Consider the following 16,524-nt stretch of genomic DNA (forward strand, 5'->3'; position numbering starts at 1 on the left):
ACACACAGCAGGGAGGGAGGGTAAACTCCCCCCAGCCAGAGCTCCTGCCTCCCACAGCGCCTGGCCCGCCGGCTGGTCGCTCGTGAGCGCCCTCAGCAGGGCACCGGCTGGGACTCCCTCTAGGACCCGGGGGAAGCTGATCCCGGGCAGTGGCCGGAATGCAGCCCCTGCGCAACGCATGAGATGTATGAATTCTAATCCCACCTCTTGGGAACCTGGGGCATCCCGAGCAGCCGCCGCAGCCATGGAGGCGGGGTGGAGGTTTGCCCTTAGAGGCTGCGGGAGACAGAGCAAAGCCACTGCAGCTGGCCACTAGGAGCAAGGCAGCCCCTGTGCACGCTCCGCGGGCCGGCCCCCTTTGCCCCGGCCCCCCCTTGCCCCGGGAAGGAGGATGCACCGCACGCCGTGGCTTTGAGAGATTGGGCTGATTTTATGCAAGCATCAGACCTGGGCTGCGTCTGGCGGGGCGGATGCTGAGGCTGCGGCTCTCGCCCAGCTTTGGGCTGGCTCCCTTTGTGCATTGATTGACCACTGAGCAGCTCCCCACCCCACCCCCTCCAGATCCCCTACCCTAGGGAGCCTGACAGTAGCAAGTCGAGCCCAGCGGGAGGAGGGGGTCGGGGGAAAGTTGCAGCTCAGCTGCTGGTGGTGGGGAGATGCAGGCTGAGGCTGACCTGCAGGGGAGAGAGGTGGTTGCTGTGTCCAGGAGGGGCAGAGCCCCGTGGGCAGCTGCAGAATCCAGGGCCAAGTGAAGAAGTGCAACGGACAGCACCATGAAGCTGCGGCTGCACCAGGCCCTGGCGGTGCTGCTGGCCTGGGGTGAGTGCCTTTGTTGCTTTGATTTTAAAGTGATTTGTTTGCGGGAGAGCTAATGAAATCGCGGGGAGAAGCTGACCATCCCAGCAGAGTTCTGTCCGTTGCAGAAGAGTTGCTAAGTTAAATCGGCTTGGACAAAGCCCTGGGAATAGACTAGTGGGGTCGATCCTGTCTGGGGACCAGTGGGGTGGACTAAATAGGATTTCTCTATCACTAGGAAGCAAAGTCTTGGGGAATAGACCGTAGGGACCAAACTGGTTCGGGTCCCCAGCACCTGGCGAAGTAAATGGCACCTCCCCTCTTGTCCCTTCTGTTACTGTAATTATTAAATAAAACAATAACTCGCTGGGTGTGAATGTGAACATCCAGGGAGAAAAGAAACCAAAACCACTCTGATCTCCCGGTCCTTCACCTCTAACAACCTAGGTAGCTCCCCAGAAGGGAACATGACTTGTTATTAGTGAGTAACTCCCCTCTTCTGTATGTTTCCCTGGAGTTTGAGTTATGTGCTGAATATTCAATGCAGTGTGCTCTTTACTTCTGTGCAGCTTTGAGATCTTTGCTGGGCAGCTTCTTCTCTCCCTAAACCATTATTTTTAGGGATATAAGATTAAGCTCACCCTTTCAAGTCTGGATTTTGGGACCCAAGTTTGGCTTCTATTCTTTTTCCTTCATTTGATTTTATGAAGGGTGCACGTCCACTCCAGGATAGTTGTAAGAATCATTTTATTATTACTATGCAGTGTGGGGATTTTTGGGGAGGGGGGAATCATTTGCTACTTGTATGTTCTAAAAGTTTATGTCTTAGGAAGAAGAATGTGTGTCAAGGCTGCTAAAAATGTCTTTGGGCAGGGAAGGTATATGCTACAATAAGCACTTGTCCAACTGAAGTAAACAAGGTGGTGTTATTATGGAGAGGATGGAAATAGCTCTGAATGTAGCATGCTTTCTGCATGCCATTCCTTGAGCTGGGATTCCTGCATGCTGTTGTTTTCCCCAAGGGGGCTGTAGAGATGCCACTATTTTGTGCTGCACAAAAAACATCTTTATTTATGGGCTTTTTCAGTTTACCAACTACTGTGAAGTTACCAAAATAAAAAGGAAGAGGGGACTAAATAGAAACAAGTCCACTGGCCCCAAAGATCCTAATCTTGAAATTTGGAGAAGGGGTGGGGCATTAATTAAAGCCGATTAAGCACATAAGTAATTATACTTAGACTAGTTATGAGGTCTGTGCTGCTATTTTTATATAATCTGCTTGGAGATGTTTTCAAACAAGGGGCCCCTCTCAAAGAACTCTGGGAAAGAGAGTTTTGCCTTTTAAAAGAAAATTAGTTTGAATTTTGGGGTAGTGCTGTGAAAACAGAACTTTGGAATGGAGCATTAGAAGTGTAAGCCTTCTTTGTCTGGGGTCATTTGATAGTAGCCAGGTTTGAAGGCATCTTATGCTGGATCTGGGAGCATCTCTCCCTGAGTGTAATGAAGGGCCAGTTTCATTAAAAGGGAGCTCGTTTGCACTAGATGATGCACTGCGGGCTCAGTAATATCCCACTTCCTGATGTCAGTCAAGGGTACACCCCCAAAACAGCCGAAGGAGAGCTATCAACTGCAAGTGCTTTGGGGCAGGAACTGTCTTTTGATTCTTTGTGTGCAGGGCCTAGCACAATGAGTCCTGGATGCCTGGTTGAGGTCTCTTGGCATTACAATAACAGAAAGAATATCTTTTTTTTAAATAATAAGGAGGTAAGAAGTTATAGGACATGAAGGATCAGAGGGCCTATTTAGGGGACTAGTACCAACTCCCACCATGGTGCTGAATCATCAGTGGTGTCCCAACTGCAAATACTTGTGGTTTCTTCCTGCCCCCATAGTGGGTGGACATCCCATCACTTAATACATTTCAAACCAAGCTGCACCAGTCATATGAGAATGTGCTGTAAGGAACCTTCCTGCTCTGTGTGAAGGAAGATAGACAAGCTGCAACCTAACAGTTCTTCTGCATCTCTGATTTCTGATTCAGCTGTTTACCTCTGTGTGCTGGCACTCTGATTTGCAAATACAGCTCAGAGTGCATCGCGGAGTGAGTGTGGAGCCCTGCACCACCAGAGATTCAGCGGTATCCCTAGTACTCTTAGCATCTTAAATCAGCAGAGCTCTGATGTGGGGGTAGGGGTAAATGGGCAAATCTTTGCTGGTTGGCTGACTATGCAGCCCACCCCAGTTTATGGAGTGATACTCATGGTGGTCCAGAAGTGATTATGTACCCTTTTGTCCCCATCCCAAGTTGGTGAGATGATAGTGGGGCAAAACGGGGAAAGAGGGGCCCACCAGTGAGGTTATATGGTGGGGTGGGGAACTCAGAAACAAAATGTGGTTTAAATTATGCCACCAGAGTGTGTCTTTGTTAGGAGGAGGAGGGATCCAGTGTCTACCCCTCTTTCCACTGAGGTCATCCAACTGTTACAGGATCAGGTCTCAGCCCATCTCCTAGTGAAAAGTTCTCTACAGCATAGAAAGCCACCACAGCTGGGACCTCCCTGTTGTGCATATCTGCAGGAGACCCCAGCAGTGAATGAGGATGGAGACAATGACCTTGTCCTTGGGGGGTGAGGTGGGGAGGTCCCTGGAGTGGAGCAGTACGTATGTGGGACGGTTGCCCTGCTGCTTCCCAGGCTGTAACTGGTCTATGCATTGAAGCTGTCTTTTGGGCTTAAAGCCAGCAACTTTCACCAACACTAACTTCACAATTATTATTTTAAAGCTACGTTGGTTACACAGACAGGCCCTTGGTTGGTGGCGTTAAACGACGTCTGGGAGCTACCGGAGTTGGGCTACATCATACCAATATCAGTTGGAGACGCATAGACCGGCGAAACCTTCCAAGTTTCATTTCAACTTCTGGAAGGGCCTCTCTTTCTGCTGAGATGCAGCTTTGTAACTTTAGAGTGATCCTCCAGCTGACAGCGACAAAAAGGGGTTTGGTCCTTAGAACTCTCCCGATTGTTTCCCTCTAACAGCACCTAGATAGTATGGGGATGGGAGGAGACGCTGAGATGGGCACAACTTAGTACCAGCTGAATCCTTAGGCTAGTGAAACTGGTGTTGTGGGGGGTCAGTGGGTGAACTCATTAGCCAGCTGCCTCTGGAAATCTGGATTCTTACTTAGTGTAGAGGTCACAAGTGAAGAATGAGGAGTCTGCAGTGAGTCTACATTGCAAAACCAGCGCATAGTTTTTCATGACTGGCAGTCCCAGCTGAGGAGAGGTTCAGGTCTGGGATAACTGGGGATGATGCAGGACAGGAATGAGGTGTAGCAGGGGACTGGAATAGAACGGGAGGCTGCAGGTCAGGAACAAGGTGCATTGATGGAGCTTCAGCTTGAGACTCCAGGACTGAAATACTGTCTGCTGCAGATTGTGTTTAAGGTACACTGGCCGAGCTCTGGGACGGTGGCAGGTCAGAATTGAGGTCCACTGTCAGATCTGGCAGGTAGTCAGCATGCCATTTGCCTGAGCATTGCCTTACTCTAGCCAGTTATCTAAGACCTTTGCTTTCATGAGGTTAAGAGAAAAACATCTCCCTCCTCCTCCCCATATCACCCCAGGTGTCTGTCTGCATGTGGCTGTGTGAGTGCCAGGCTCTATTAGATAATTCTTTCCTCTGCGTCTGTCCGCTTAGACAATTCCTCGTTAGTACTGTATAAATGAACCCATGCCTAGGGAGCATAAATCAGGATGGATGAAAATTCCCTGCAGTCAATTTTTCCTTTGCCTCTTCAGTAACATAAGGAAATGTTCACTTAATTATAGGCATCAGGGGTTGAAATAATTACATGGAGCCCTCGAAGGGAAGCTCCAGGCGACAGGCTACAGATCAGAACACATAAAAGTTTTCCCTCTGCTCAGAGTGGGAAGCAGCTCTAGAGTTTTGTGGGTAAAATAAGCCAACGGTAGCAACAAAGCAGGCTAGACTGCAGAGTACAGTGTAAGGGTGAAGGTGCACTGAGTCCTGCTGCTGGCGACCGTGTGAATTTGCTGCCAGTTCTCATTGGTTATTTAAACACGTAATCCCAAAAGAATGGAGACAAGCTATTTGTCACCCGCACGAGTGCGGCCTGGGCAGAGGCACAACGGAGGCAAAGCAAACACATGCAGCCATTTGTTTATGGGGTAGGGATGCTGGCAAGGCAGTTGTGCCCTGCTTAGCTAGGATCAGACCCGTGCTGTTCAAGTCCCTGGTTAAATCCAGTTGTTGGCAGGATTCAGGCATGGATTCCTTGGTGGGGGGAGAGAGATTGTGTGTGTGTGTGTGAGAGAGAGAGAGAGAGAGAGAGATGTTCGAGCTCTCCCTCAACATGACAATTACAACCAAGCCTGGTTACACTACTGTCTTGGTTTGCTCCTGTCAATGTTGTAGTCTAGCGTGGAACGAACAGTGTTTTAAATGATGTCCCCAAGCTATGCTGAACCCTTGAACATGTCCAGAGGTTTAGCCCAGTTAAGGAATATGGATGAGGTCCTGACTAAACTACAGCATGAAACTGTTGAAATTGGATCCTGTGGCTTGGATATAAATATAGTAGAGGGGCCCAAACCAGTGCATCATCTAACAGAAGGAAGCCTTGGAAGACCCTTTGTCACGCACGGGCTGGAACTGAATTTAACTGCTGTGTTTAAGCTTAGTTGTGGCAAAATCAGTGTAAACACCATTTGGCTGACTGTGCTGATGGGGCCTCTAGCATAGTTTGGCTAGCGTGTTTCTTAGAAACCTGTTCCTCTCTGCTCTGGTCAGGGAGCCCTGGCTCTGCAACAGCTGTGCTGTTGGAGCCAATAATGCAACTTTGTTTGGTACACCACAGATTATATAACACTTGGAGGGGTTATGCAGTAAACTGGGAGAAAAAATGAGAGGCAAGGACAAAGAGAAATTTTTCAGCGGATAGTGGAAATGCCCTGGAATGGTGATGGAGCAGAAGGATCTGTAGGGCTTTCTCAGACAGCGGGAGGTGCAGAAGGAAGATGGTGGAAAGGCAACTACTAGAAGAATGGAAGGAGCAGGAAGGGGAAGGAAACCAGGTCTGTGAGGATTTGAAAACAAGGAGAGTAGTCCTGATCTAGATCCTGGAATGAATGGGGCGGGGGAGGGAGGCGAGGCGGGTTTGTTCGATGCTGGTGGATGGGATCAGTTTTCGCTGTATGTGTGAGGAGGCATTGGGCAATGGTCTGCTCAGCATCAGTGACACATGCTGATGATGGGTGCATTCCCTACCTTTCATAGTTGGTCAGTGTTAAGGACCTGGCTTTTCAGAAGGGCTGTGCGTCTGTGTTGCGGATTGAAAATTGCAACCAGTTGAGGTCAATGGGAGCTGGGGGCGGGGAGGGTCCTCAGCAACTTTGAAAATGAGCCCCCAAGATCAGGGCCGCTTGGTTCTGAGGCGAGGTAGCCTCTGCCCAAGGAGAGGCAATTTACAGCAGTGCCTGAGCAGAACCAGTTGCCATGTGTAGGCCTAGATTCTCTCCTGCATCCTCCCTGAAACAGCAGTGGCGCTACCTTCTGGTGTGCACTTCTTTGTTAACTGCGGTGCCCTCCTCCCGCCAAATGCCTCCCAGCATTCCAAGGTCGTCTTAGAGCAAGAGCACCTGTCTTGCTTGGTTTGGTGGCTCTGGTGTCTTGGTTTGGTGGCTCTGGTGTGGAGAAGGAGCATGGTGGTACAGATTTACCCCTTCCCATAGAGCTCCTGCATCCTCTATAACCTCCCCGCAAAGAACTCTCCAACCACAAAGACCTGTTAGGCCACATCTTGCTCATCCTTCTCCAGTCAATGGAGAATTGTTCCCATGATGGGTCATTAAACTACCACCACCACCACCCCGGCCTCCCCACACACATACATCCATCGCAGTAGTCCAGAAAACATACTGGAGTCCAGGGAAGATAAGTGTGTTAGAAAGAGCCCTTGGTAAGGCACCTGTGTGCTTACCCCTTGGACTGTGCCAGAGGCATGCCAGCCTTCAAGCTGTGTTTTCCGAAACCCTAATTAGAAGTGATAGCTCCCCATGGCTTCCTAATCCAGCATTCAATTTAAAATGTTCCGCTAGTAAATGAGAGCGACACAGCAAGGGGGAGGGATAGAGTGAGGGGGGGAGGCAGGGAATCTTGTAGGGGGAAGGAGCAGGGGTCAAATAATCTGTAACAATGAGCACACATCAGGCCGATTAACTCTGGCTGGGGTCTGAGCCTCTCGTATGTTTCTTAGTGCAAGTCACTGAGTTTCCGTGGGGCTGCTGCTGATGCAGATGATAGAGGGGAGCATCTGAGAGTAGCGTCACGTTCCTTCTCCTTCTCTTCCTCCACCATCAGTACCTGGGATCAGAATGATCCTTGTGATTTCTCAGTTAGTTTTCATTCTGTGTTTCACGCTGCTTTAAAGAACCCAGATAATAGCTGGGCACTGAGCAGAGACAATAGTTGGTTGACATTGTAAGTTTTAGCCTTAATTCCAGATCCGTTTCCTTCCTCAGCTCCCTGTGCCCACACCTCCCTCCTCTCTTAATGCCCTTGGGCCTCGCTCCCTCAGCTATTCCAGACTACACAGTGTTTTTGGATTGGAGGGGGAGGGGACATCGCTGGCAGATGCTTCCCTCCGCCAGTCATTGTGCTCCTGTCCTAACTGATTATCAGTAAGTGACCCCTTCCTGACCCTGCTACCCTGGTAAATAACATTTGCTGGGCAAACCCTTGGACCTGTTTGGGGTAAAGCTTGAAATGGAAGCCGGACAGCAGCAGGACCAAACTCGGCTGGAGCCCTGAATACTTCATTTTCCTTCACTGTGTCATGGCTGCCCTCTTTCTGGTTGGGGACAACTTGAGACCCTCCTGACCCTCTGTGGTGCCTGTCACACACCCAGTTGGGAGGCTATGGTACAGAATCTGCCAGTCAGAGACATGCCCCCATTGAAGAAACTGGCTAACACTCCCCACTCGATCTCTTCTGCAGTCATGGTGTTTTGTTTGCTTGTGTGTGTTGTTCTCCTATCAGTTGATCTATATTTAAAGTACCGTGTCAGAAAACTGACACCAAATGGAAATCATTTGTTCCCCCTTTGCTCTCCAAAGGAGTCTGGCTTAGGAACAGCCTTGCTGGGTGTTGGATCTCCACTCCAGCCATTGTCCATTTCCTTCAAGGTATGCTCCTGCCTCTGCTTTGAGTCATCCATTGCCTGTCTTGACAACTGCCATGGGTCTCCCTATGAGGCACTTGGGAGAATGTGAGGGGTGTGTCAATAAAGATTCCAAAAAGACATCCTGGGCCTGATTCTCCAGGCCCCTGCCCCTTGTGTTGCCCCTTTCATCTGTGCAAAGTGGATGTAAGACATTCCCATGCATGTGAGTGAGGTGGTTGCATTTTATACTTACTATGCGCAAGTGTAAATGAATACATGAAATGCAGGATAGCAGAGAACGAGGCTGCGAGTGTGTGCCAGGGCTGGGAGGTGTCCTGAGTCCCATTCCTCCATCTAACCCCTCTGTGACACTATTACAAAAGTAAACACCCTGCAACAGACCCGGAGCTTTCCCAGGGACTAAAGCAACTACTTGGTCTTTCACCTGATGCTGGATGAAGTCACTTCTCTCGCTGCCATGCTCTCTGACAGACCCAGAGGCGCACTTGCATTTGGCAGATGTCCCTAGAGAGAGTGGGTGGTGCCCACAGGAACCATCTCTGCTGACAACTCACTGCAGAGTTTGGGACAGAGTAATTTCATCTTGCGCTGAGGGTAGTGGAACTCTGGGCTCATCAGAATTTGATTTTTATTATTTGGTAAATTCCACAGTTAAGATCAGTGATAACAATTGGAAGAAAAGGTTAAAAATAAACAATGCTAATACATTTTCACAGTTTCACAGCAGAGCTATGGGGAGCTCCTTGCATGGATGCGGGGCCATGACAGCAGGGTCGAAGGGGGCTCGCTGTGGGGCTGGTGACACCAGATTCCTGCAGGTGCAAGTTTCAGAGCAGGCTGTGGCCTTGGTGGGGCAGAGCAGAAACCCTCCCTGCCTAGGACTGTGAGGAGGAGGACAAGTCCCTGGCCATGAGGGAGACCACCCTATCACTGAACGGCTCCGGCCCAGGGACAGCCCTGCACTCCTAGCTGTTTAATGAGTAAATGGGGCCGTGACAGTGGGGCTGCAGAGGGCCCCCTGTGTGGCCACGGGGCCCGGATACCAGATCCCTGAGGGCACCAAATGCAAGGGAGGCTGCACTCGCTGGCTGCTGTCGATGGATATTTAGTTCGTTGATTTCTGTGTAGGGTGACCATATCTCCCATTTTGGCCAGGACAGTCCCCTTTTTTAGCCCTGTCCCGGCCGTCCCGACTTTTTTGGCAAAACTGGGCATTTGTCCTGTTTGCTCTTGCCAATTGATCATCCTGCACAGTTTTGCCAAAAAAGTGGGGTGCAACTCCTAGCAGGGAGTGGAGGAACATGCGGGGGAGAGTGGAGCAAGCAGCAATGCCAGCCCTGCACAGGAGGGAGGGCTCAGGAGAGCGGCTTGGGCTGGGCCAGGCGGGTGGTGGGGGTGCTCGGGCCGGTCTCGCACGCGGGAAGGGGGAGAGGGAGGCCTCAGGTTGGCCCAGGGTGGGTGGCAGGGGGACTCCAGCCAGCCGTGCGGGCATGTGGCAGGAGGGTTCAGGAAGGGGAGGGGGACCTCAGGCTGGCCCCACGTGGGTGGCAAGGAGGGCTGGGAGGAGGCTCATGCGGGGGCAGGGGGCCTCAGGCTGGCCCTGTGCAGTGTCCCGTTTTCCCTTTGAGAAAATAGTCACCCTATTTCTGTGTGTCAGATAAAGTCGATGTTTACCAACTACTGATGATTTCAATCAAATCCTGCCCAGCTTAGTTATAGCCACCTAGTGGGGAAGGTCCAAGAATGTCTATCTGCCACCACCATTTTGCTATAGCAAAAGTAATGGGGAAGGGTGGAAATGCTCTACTCCAAATAAATAGCAGCCATTTTTGTGGGACCTATGGAAAAAAGGAGCTGTGCTTTCCTCCTCTTGGTATTGCCCCAGCAAACCACGTGTGTAGCAGGCTAGAACTTCCTGGGCATTAGAGATACCAAAGGTGGCCTTGTGGTTAAGGCAGTGCGTGGGAATTCAGAAGATCAGGGTACCTTTCCCAGTTCTGCCACAGACTCACTGCATTACCTTGGGCATGTTGTTGCACCTCTGCTCCCTCACCTCTATAACTGGGAAAATAACACTCCCTTTCTCCCACTCTGTGACTGTCTTGTCCATTTAGATTGTTAGCTCTTTGGGGCAGGGATTGTTTTTTACTGTGTGTGTGTACAGCTCCTAGCACAGTGGGATACCCTTCTCAGCTGGGGCCTGAAGGTGCTACTCTAATACACATAATAAATTACCAGCTGTTTTTGCATGAGAACAAGAAAATCCTGAACAAAATTGTGTCAGTTTAAGCTCTTTAGAAGGGGAGAGCACTCCAGTAGAACTGAACCTGTGAAGTCATTGCCTATCAGGGACTATCCCATGTCTAGGCTTCTGCTGCAAAGCTCAGGATGTCTCAGTCCCATTGAGTGACTCAGCCACATGCCGATGAGTTTGCCCATCCCTTGGGATGCCTGGAAAAGTATCTCCACTGGCTGCATTATGCTGCAGTAGCTTTCCTTTCCATAATGCAGTTGCTTCTATCATAGTTTCTTTCCATTTATCTGTGCTGGGCTGAGCTGATCTTGTCTTAGATCAATAGAACAAAATTAGCAAAACCAAGCAGCACTTGGGGACAGGTGGGGGGAGAGAATAAATATTTCCTACATCAGTAGTGAAAAGACTCTTGAGGCCAAACACAGGCAGCATGCTTGAGAAATGCAGCCTGTCATTCCCAAGTTTCCCAGCAACAATGGCAAGAGATTTCATTCTAGAGCTCTGTACAGGAGTGGGAGGTCTGAGCACTCAACTGGGCAAGTCACCTGTGTTTCTAGGAGCTCCTTAAATCAAAGTACAGAGCCTCATTAGCTAGTAAATGATTCTGGGCTTCATTGATCCCCTGTGCACTAGATGGGTATTCATATAGCACTGGCTAAAGGCCCAGAGTCCTGTCCCAGGATGCACTGGGCTCAGTGGATGGAATTTGGGGCAGGACTGGCCTTGTCTTTGGTTGTTCCAGAGATCTGATCTGGAGTCTAGAGGGAATATCCCCAAGTGATACATCCTCTGTGCCTCAGATTCCCTGTAAGTAAATGGGGATAATACTTAACCACTTCCCAAAGCTCTAGTGATGATTAATTAACTAGATGGTTGTGAAGTGCATGGAACATGACCATCACTATAGACAGGCTGAGTCTGTATTTAAAAGTATGAAAGAGAAACTGACAAGGTCCCATGTTGGATATGTTCTTCTACCCTAAATCTGAGAGCATCTCGGTCCCTGTGTACAGTGCCCCCACAAAATCTTTGTTCCATGTAGGTACAGTGAATGGCAGTTAGCTCTCCACTCCCCAGGTGTTTCAAAATAGAAGGGTCGCTCATTCAGTTACGGGGAAGAGCCCCTTGCCTCTGTTCCTATAGGGAAGAGCTGAGCTTCTGTAGAGGGCTGTAGCAGTGAGCGAGAGAGCTGTATAAGGCTCATGTGAGTGAGTTGAATTATATGTGTAACATGCCCCTGTACAACGTAGTGTGCTCCTAGGAGAGAGAGAGAGAGTGTCAGTGTCAGTGAGTCAGACTTGGGGTGAAATCCTGGCCCTGTTGAAGTCAATGGAAAAACTCCGATAGACTTCAGTGGAGCCAGGATTTTACCCCGAGTGTTTAAAATTCTGCCTCCTCTCCAGGAAGGGTGTTTAACAAGAATTCAGGGTTTGTCGATCGATTTCAGCCTGCAAGGCAGGACATTCCCTTATTATTTATTTATTTAGTCATTGACCACAGTGTGCCACAGGCCCTGCAGACAAATGAAAACAGCCATGTTCCCTTCCCTGAATACCTCCCAGTCTAATGGTAGTTGCAGCACAGCAGATGATACAAGCAATTGGGGTGGGGAAAAGAAAGGGGAGGGTTACAATCATAAGGTCATGCAGTTACTTTGGTTTGCTGTATACATCTCCTGGGGATCCACCAGTAGAGGTATACACACATGCAGAGGATGTGTCTCTCTCACCCCCACAGAGTAAATAATGACTGGTATCTTCTCTAACCTGGTGTGATGAAGGTAGTTATCTCATATTCAGAGTACTGGGCACTTCTTAGCCTGGTTAGGAGATTCCACCGACACCGAGTCCCTTCAGGACAAACGGAGTTTTTAAGGTTCCAGGACTGCAGGTTTATATCTGACCGAAGATGCTTCTGTGCTTAATAAAGAGCAGGCAGGGGCACACTTTGGTGGGGCTGGGCAGTAAGTGAATGCATTAACAGAACTGTTCCCTCGAGAGAGTGGCTTAGCAGGGTAAGCCCTAGGTTGGTAATGTCTAGAACCACAGGTTCAACACTGCCTGGGTCAGCTCAGCCATTCATCCTTCTCATACATAACTGAGCTTCGTGCAGTTGAGGGAAGATCATAAAACTGTCAGTCTCTGTAACATGCACCAAGATGCCCTGGCTTAAGTTGGAGCCTTTGGATAAACTGTTCCCTCCCCATCCCTCCCGCTGTTCAAAGTGGTGACGCAACCTGCCCTAGAGGTGGTGCATTTCAGAGGTGCTGTCTCTGTGCAGCATGGGAAGCCCTTTGAGACAGAGGACCCTCTAGGGATGTAACATATGGTGGTATTATTTAGAAAATGGGTAGGACTGCAGAAGCAATCTAGCTTGTGTTTCCAACCTGTCTAGGTTATCAGACAACCACCACATGGGGCTCTGAACTTGATGGCTGCATCAGCCTCTCTTCAGATCCATTGGCCCAAGACAAACTGCGTTGCATTTTTATCCCTTCCCTGCTTATTTGTCATTTAGCATAAAACTGACTTAAAACGAATGTAGAAAAACCAAACACACGAGCTCCCAGAACATGAGCCTTCTTATGGGCTGAGGATTTTAAATGTTGCCACTGCATTCATGCAGTGTAGTCGTAGCCATGTTGGGCCCAGGATATTGGAGAGACAAGGTGGGCGAGGTAATATCTGTTATTGGACCAATGTCTGTTGGTGAAAGAGACAAGCTTTTGAGCCACACAGAGTCTTCTTTGGGTCCACTGCAGTCAGGCAACTTTGGCCCCAGCCACATTGCGTCTGATAAATTCAGTGGGGCCAGATCCTCAGCTGAGGTAGATCGGCCTAGTTCCCTTGAAGTCCATGGAGCTGTGCTGGGGTAAGTGCCTGGGGCACCACTGACCTCAGCAGAGTGACACTGCTCTACACTAGCTGAGTCCGGAGGTGAACTTCTATCTGTGTAGCTTCTTGTGTATGTTTCTTAAACAGCCATGATTGTTTTTGTCCTAAGCTAACAGTGCCCTCAGCCTGAGGGGGGAGAGGGGGCTATTTCAGAGACTGCATCAGGAAGCTAGATGGGCTGATGTGGTTTGACAGGAGGCAGGTTACTGGGTTAGATGGTCTTGTTGGTCTGACCCAGTACAGCTGTGTCTGGAGCAACAGAACCTGTGGTGAGATCAAAACCCCTGTGTCTCATTTCATCAGTTCCCACTACTGCCTCTCACTCTGTTATTCTGACATGGGTCTCCCTGTCATTGTGTAGGGACCTTGTGCCTCTGCCTTGTTTCATCAGAGGAGCCCACCGCTGAGGGTCTCACCTCAACCTCCTTGGTGGAGTTTACAATGATGTCCCATCTGGAGCTACTGGATTCCAGCGAGCAAAGCAACCCGGAGGCCACGGAGCCTGACCCCGTCCTCAGTGCCCTGCATGCCTCCGCGGGATCAGGCTTTGCTAGTGAGGAGAATGAGGAGTCCAAGATCCTACAGCCCCCCCAGTACTTCTGGGAAGATGGGGGAGATCTCAACGATTCCAGCCTGGATCTGGGACCAGCAACAGGTAGGTTAATTTTATCCCTTTCTTCCCTTCCTTCCTCTGGGGGAGACTCTGTTCTCCTCCCTTGACATGATTCTTGCTAAGAGGAGCTGGGATTAAGCATCAACTCTGTTATCTCACCTCAGTATCTGATGTGTCCCTAGGGAACCCTGGGCATGGGCGGATATTAAAAAACAAGGTACATCTGGATCATTATTCACAAGCTGAGGAAAGAATCACTTCTATCGCTGTCTCTTGCTCACCTCATCCTCCCCCTTTCTGTCTCTGTCTCTTATTCTCCCTTCAACCACCTTTCTCTCTTTTCCCTTGCCACTGTGAACTAACCTAAGTGCAATCTAGCCCTCTGAGCATAAGCCTTGAGGAATCCAGGCAGGGCCCTGGGTTTGAGTCCCAGCTGAACTCACTAGGCCCAATTCTAAGCCTTGACTTCAGTAGTAGTTTGGCCAGAGTATGGGCTGGCTGTGTCCTGTCAAGTAACTCAACCAACTTTCTTGGGCAGCCTGTCAGGCTAGCTGGAAAACTGGGACAAAAAGCAAGGACCCTCTGACTGTAACTGGGTGCCATGTCTGAGCTGAAGTTCCTCTGGAGAATGTAATATACACAGTCTCTCCCACTTACCCCCATACCAGATCCACTGGAACCCACTGCCGTGCCTGGGCTAAGCCTCCCCTGGAGAACATAAATCTATACACGCCCCCCGCTTCCTCCCAGGCCCACTGGAACCCACTGCTGCATCCAAGCTGAGCTTCCTCTCTGTTGACATTACAAAAATCAAGTTGAAACTAACCTGCCTGTGTTTGTCTATGTAAATATGGCTCCTACTTTAGCCCCCTCCTCAATCTCCCTGAGCTTCTTAGCAGAAGAAGACTTAACTTTTGAGACGCCTACTGGGAGAGGGACGGGATAGGGAGGGGGAGTGTTTTGCAGGCTTTCCTATAGCTTATGAGATTATCCCACATGATCCTGCTCTAAATTCCAGGCTGGGTATGTTTAAATACAGTGCAGGAGACTGACCTTCAGCCCCCCCACCACATCCTGTGTCGTCAACTCTTTCTCAGTAGGCACTTTCCTAGCTTGATTGAGATCTGGAATTAGAAAGCTGAAGTCTTTCTAGTCTTCTCTTTGCACTGATTCCTCTGACCTTAAAAAGACTTGCGCTTCTACTGGGATGAGGGTGGAGCAAGCAGCAGCAGCAATCTAATTGACAGTGGTAGAACACATTTATGCCAGTACACACACGTGCTCATACTCTTGCTCCTGCATGCACTGTCCTAGACTGTATGCTCCTTGGGGCATGGATGTCATTGTCTTAGGACTTGAAATCACCATGGTCACTAATTGTGCTCTGTACACATCCTAGTCTCACACATGGTGACACACACAGAGTCACAGGCACTCCTACACATCACACACTGTACATGTACACTCCCCCTCTGACACTCATGGATCATGCAGATGCTCCTCAGGCACTTGTGCTCATGGTGAGATACACAAACGTTTACACTCCACCGCCCCATCTCTTGTATGCTCAGCCCCCAGCCTCTCACATGTATAGAGAACACGCTTCGTTGTCACTCAGAAGCACTTTCACACATGTGTAAGCACGCACAATAGCTTCAAACACACACACACACACACACACACATACATACCCCTCACATCCCCATTGGCTTTTGTATATCTAGCCAAAGAATCTCACCTCCTCATCACACTTGCACATTAACAGCAATAAATACAGAGCACCAAAACCAGCTTCATCCCATGCACACACTCATCATGCAGAGCACACCCGCCTCTTCCCACTCTCGCACACAGAGTCTCTCACACGCTCTCTCTTTGCTCTTCTTTACACACACACACACGTCCTTATCGACTCACCACCAAACAGCTGCAGTACTTCTGAGGGCTGGCCTTCTGCCAGCCACTGCTCTGTGCAGCTCGCATCTCAGAACCTCAGTTAATACAACTCCTTGAATTATTCAACAGCTCGGGAGCTCATTTCTATTTAAAATTTAATTAGAAACCTGGCGTGTGTCATTTCATAATAAAGGATATAGTAATAGCGTCCCTAAAACGGGAAGCTTTCCCCAATCACACTTGGTCTACAAGTCTATGATATACGTGCCACACGTGTGATGGAAGTGCCGTGTGATTCCCTATGGAACTGTGTAACCAGTTGCATTTATTATGTTACTTCTAACATACCAACCCGTGAGTGATGGATTGTTATTGTTTTTTTAAACCAACCTGCCAGAGAAATGTTTGTTTCATTCACCAAATGTAAAATTTCCTCCCAAAATTACAGTGGAGTAAGGCCCATTTCTGGAGCAGTGACAGGTCTGAGGTCTAGTATCAATCAAGGCTAGAAATGGGTCAGAGATACTATTAGAAAGGAATGATTCCCAGCTTTGTAACAGGACACATAACATTTGCTTCTTTCACTGTAAAGTGTAAAGATATTGGGCCTCAAATTAGCAGTCTGATATAGGCCAGATTCTAGAGATTTCAAAGCTGTGTTAATTTTTTCCCTCTGAAGTCTGTAGATTTGGACTTAGCTCAGCCTTTTTGTGGCTTTGCAGGTGGGGGATACAAAATGTAATCCCAATACATTTCTTTGTAATGTTCTCAAACTTTCCTAAAATATGTGTGCTTTTCGTGGCAAACACGTGACATGTAGAGAACACCTGGTACTTGTTTGGGATGGCTGGCATCACTCACCTTGTG

At 49.2% G+C, this 16,524-nt stretch overlaps 1 protein-coding gene across 2 annotated transcripts in view; it reads left to right on the forward strand.

Annotated features, from left to right (window-relative positions):
* The window catches only part of PODXL2 (podocalyxin like 2), a 42,954-nt gene continuing 26,430 nt past the window's right edge, over positions 1–16,524 (forward strand). Inside the window, exons 1-2 of one of the 2 annotated variants that reach the window (XM_005288401.5) lie at positions 1–819; positions 13,510–13,803. In XM_005288401.5, the coding sequence (XP_005288458.1) occupies positions 774–819; positions 13,510–13,803 (340 nt within the window). In that variant the 5' untranslated portion in view covers positions 1–773. The remainder of the gene's footprint in view (positions 820–13,509; positions 13,804–16,524) is intronic. The other variant, XM_042849829.2, reaches the window with a different exon arrangement.

The sequence above is a fragment of the Chrysemys picta genome, chromosome 7, assembly GCF_011386835.1.
Source record: "Chrysemys picta bellii isolate R12L10 chromosome 7, ASM1138683v2, whole genome shotgun sequence".
NCBI lineage: Eukaryota > Metazoa > Chordata > Testudines > Emydidae > Chrysemys > Chrysemys picta.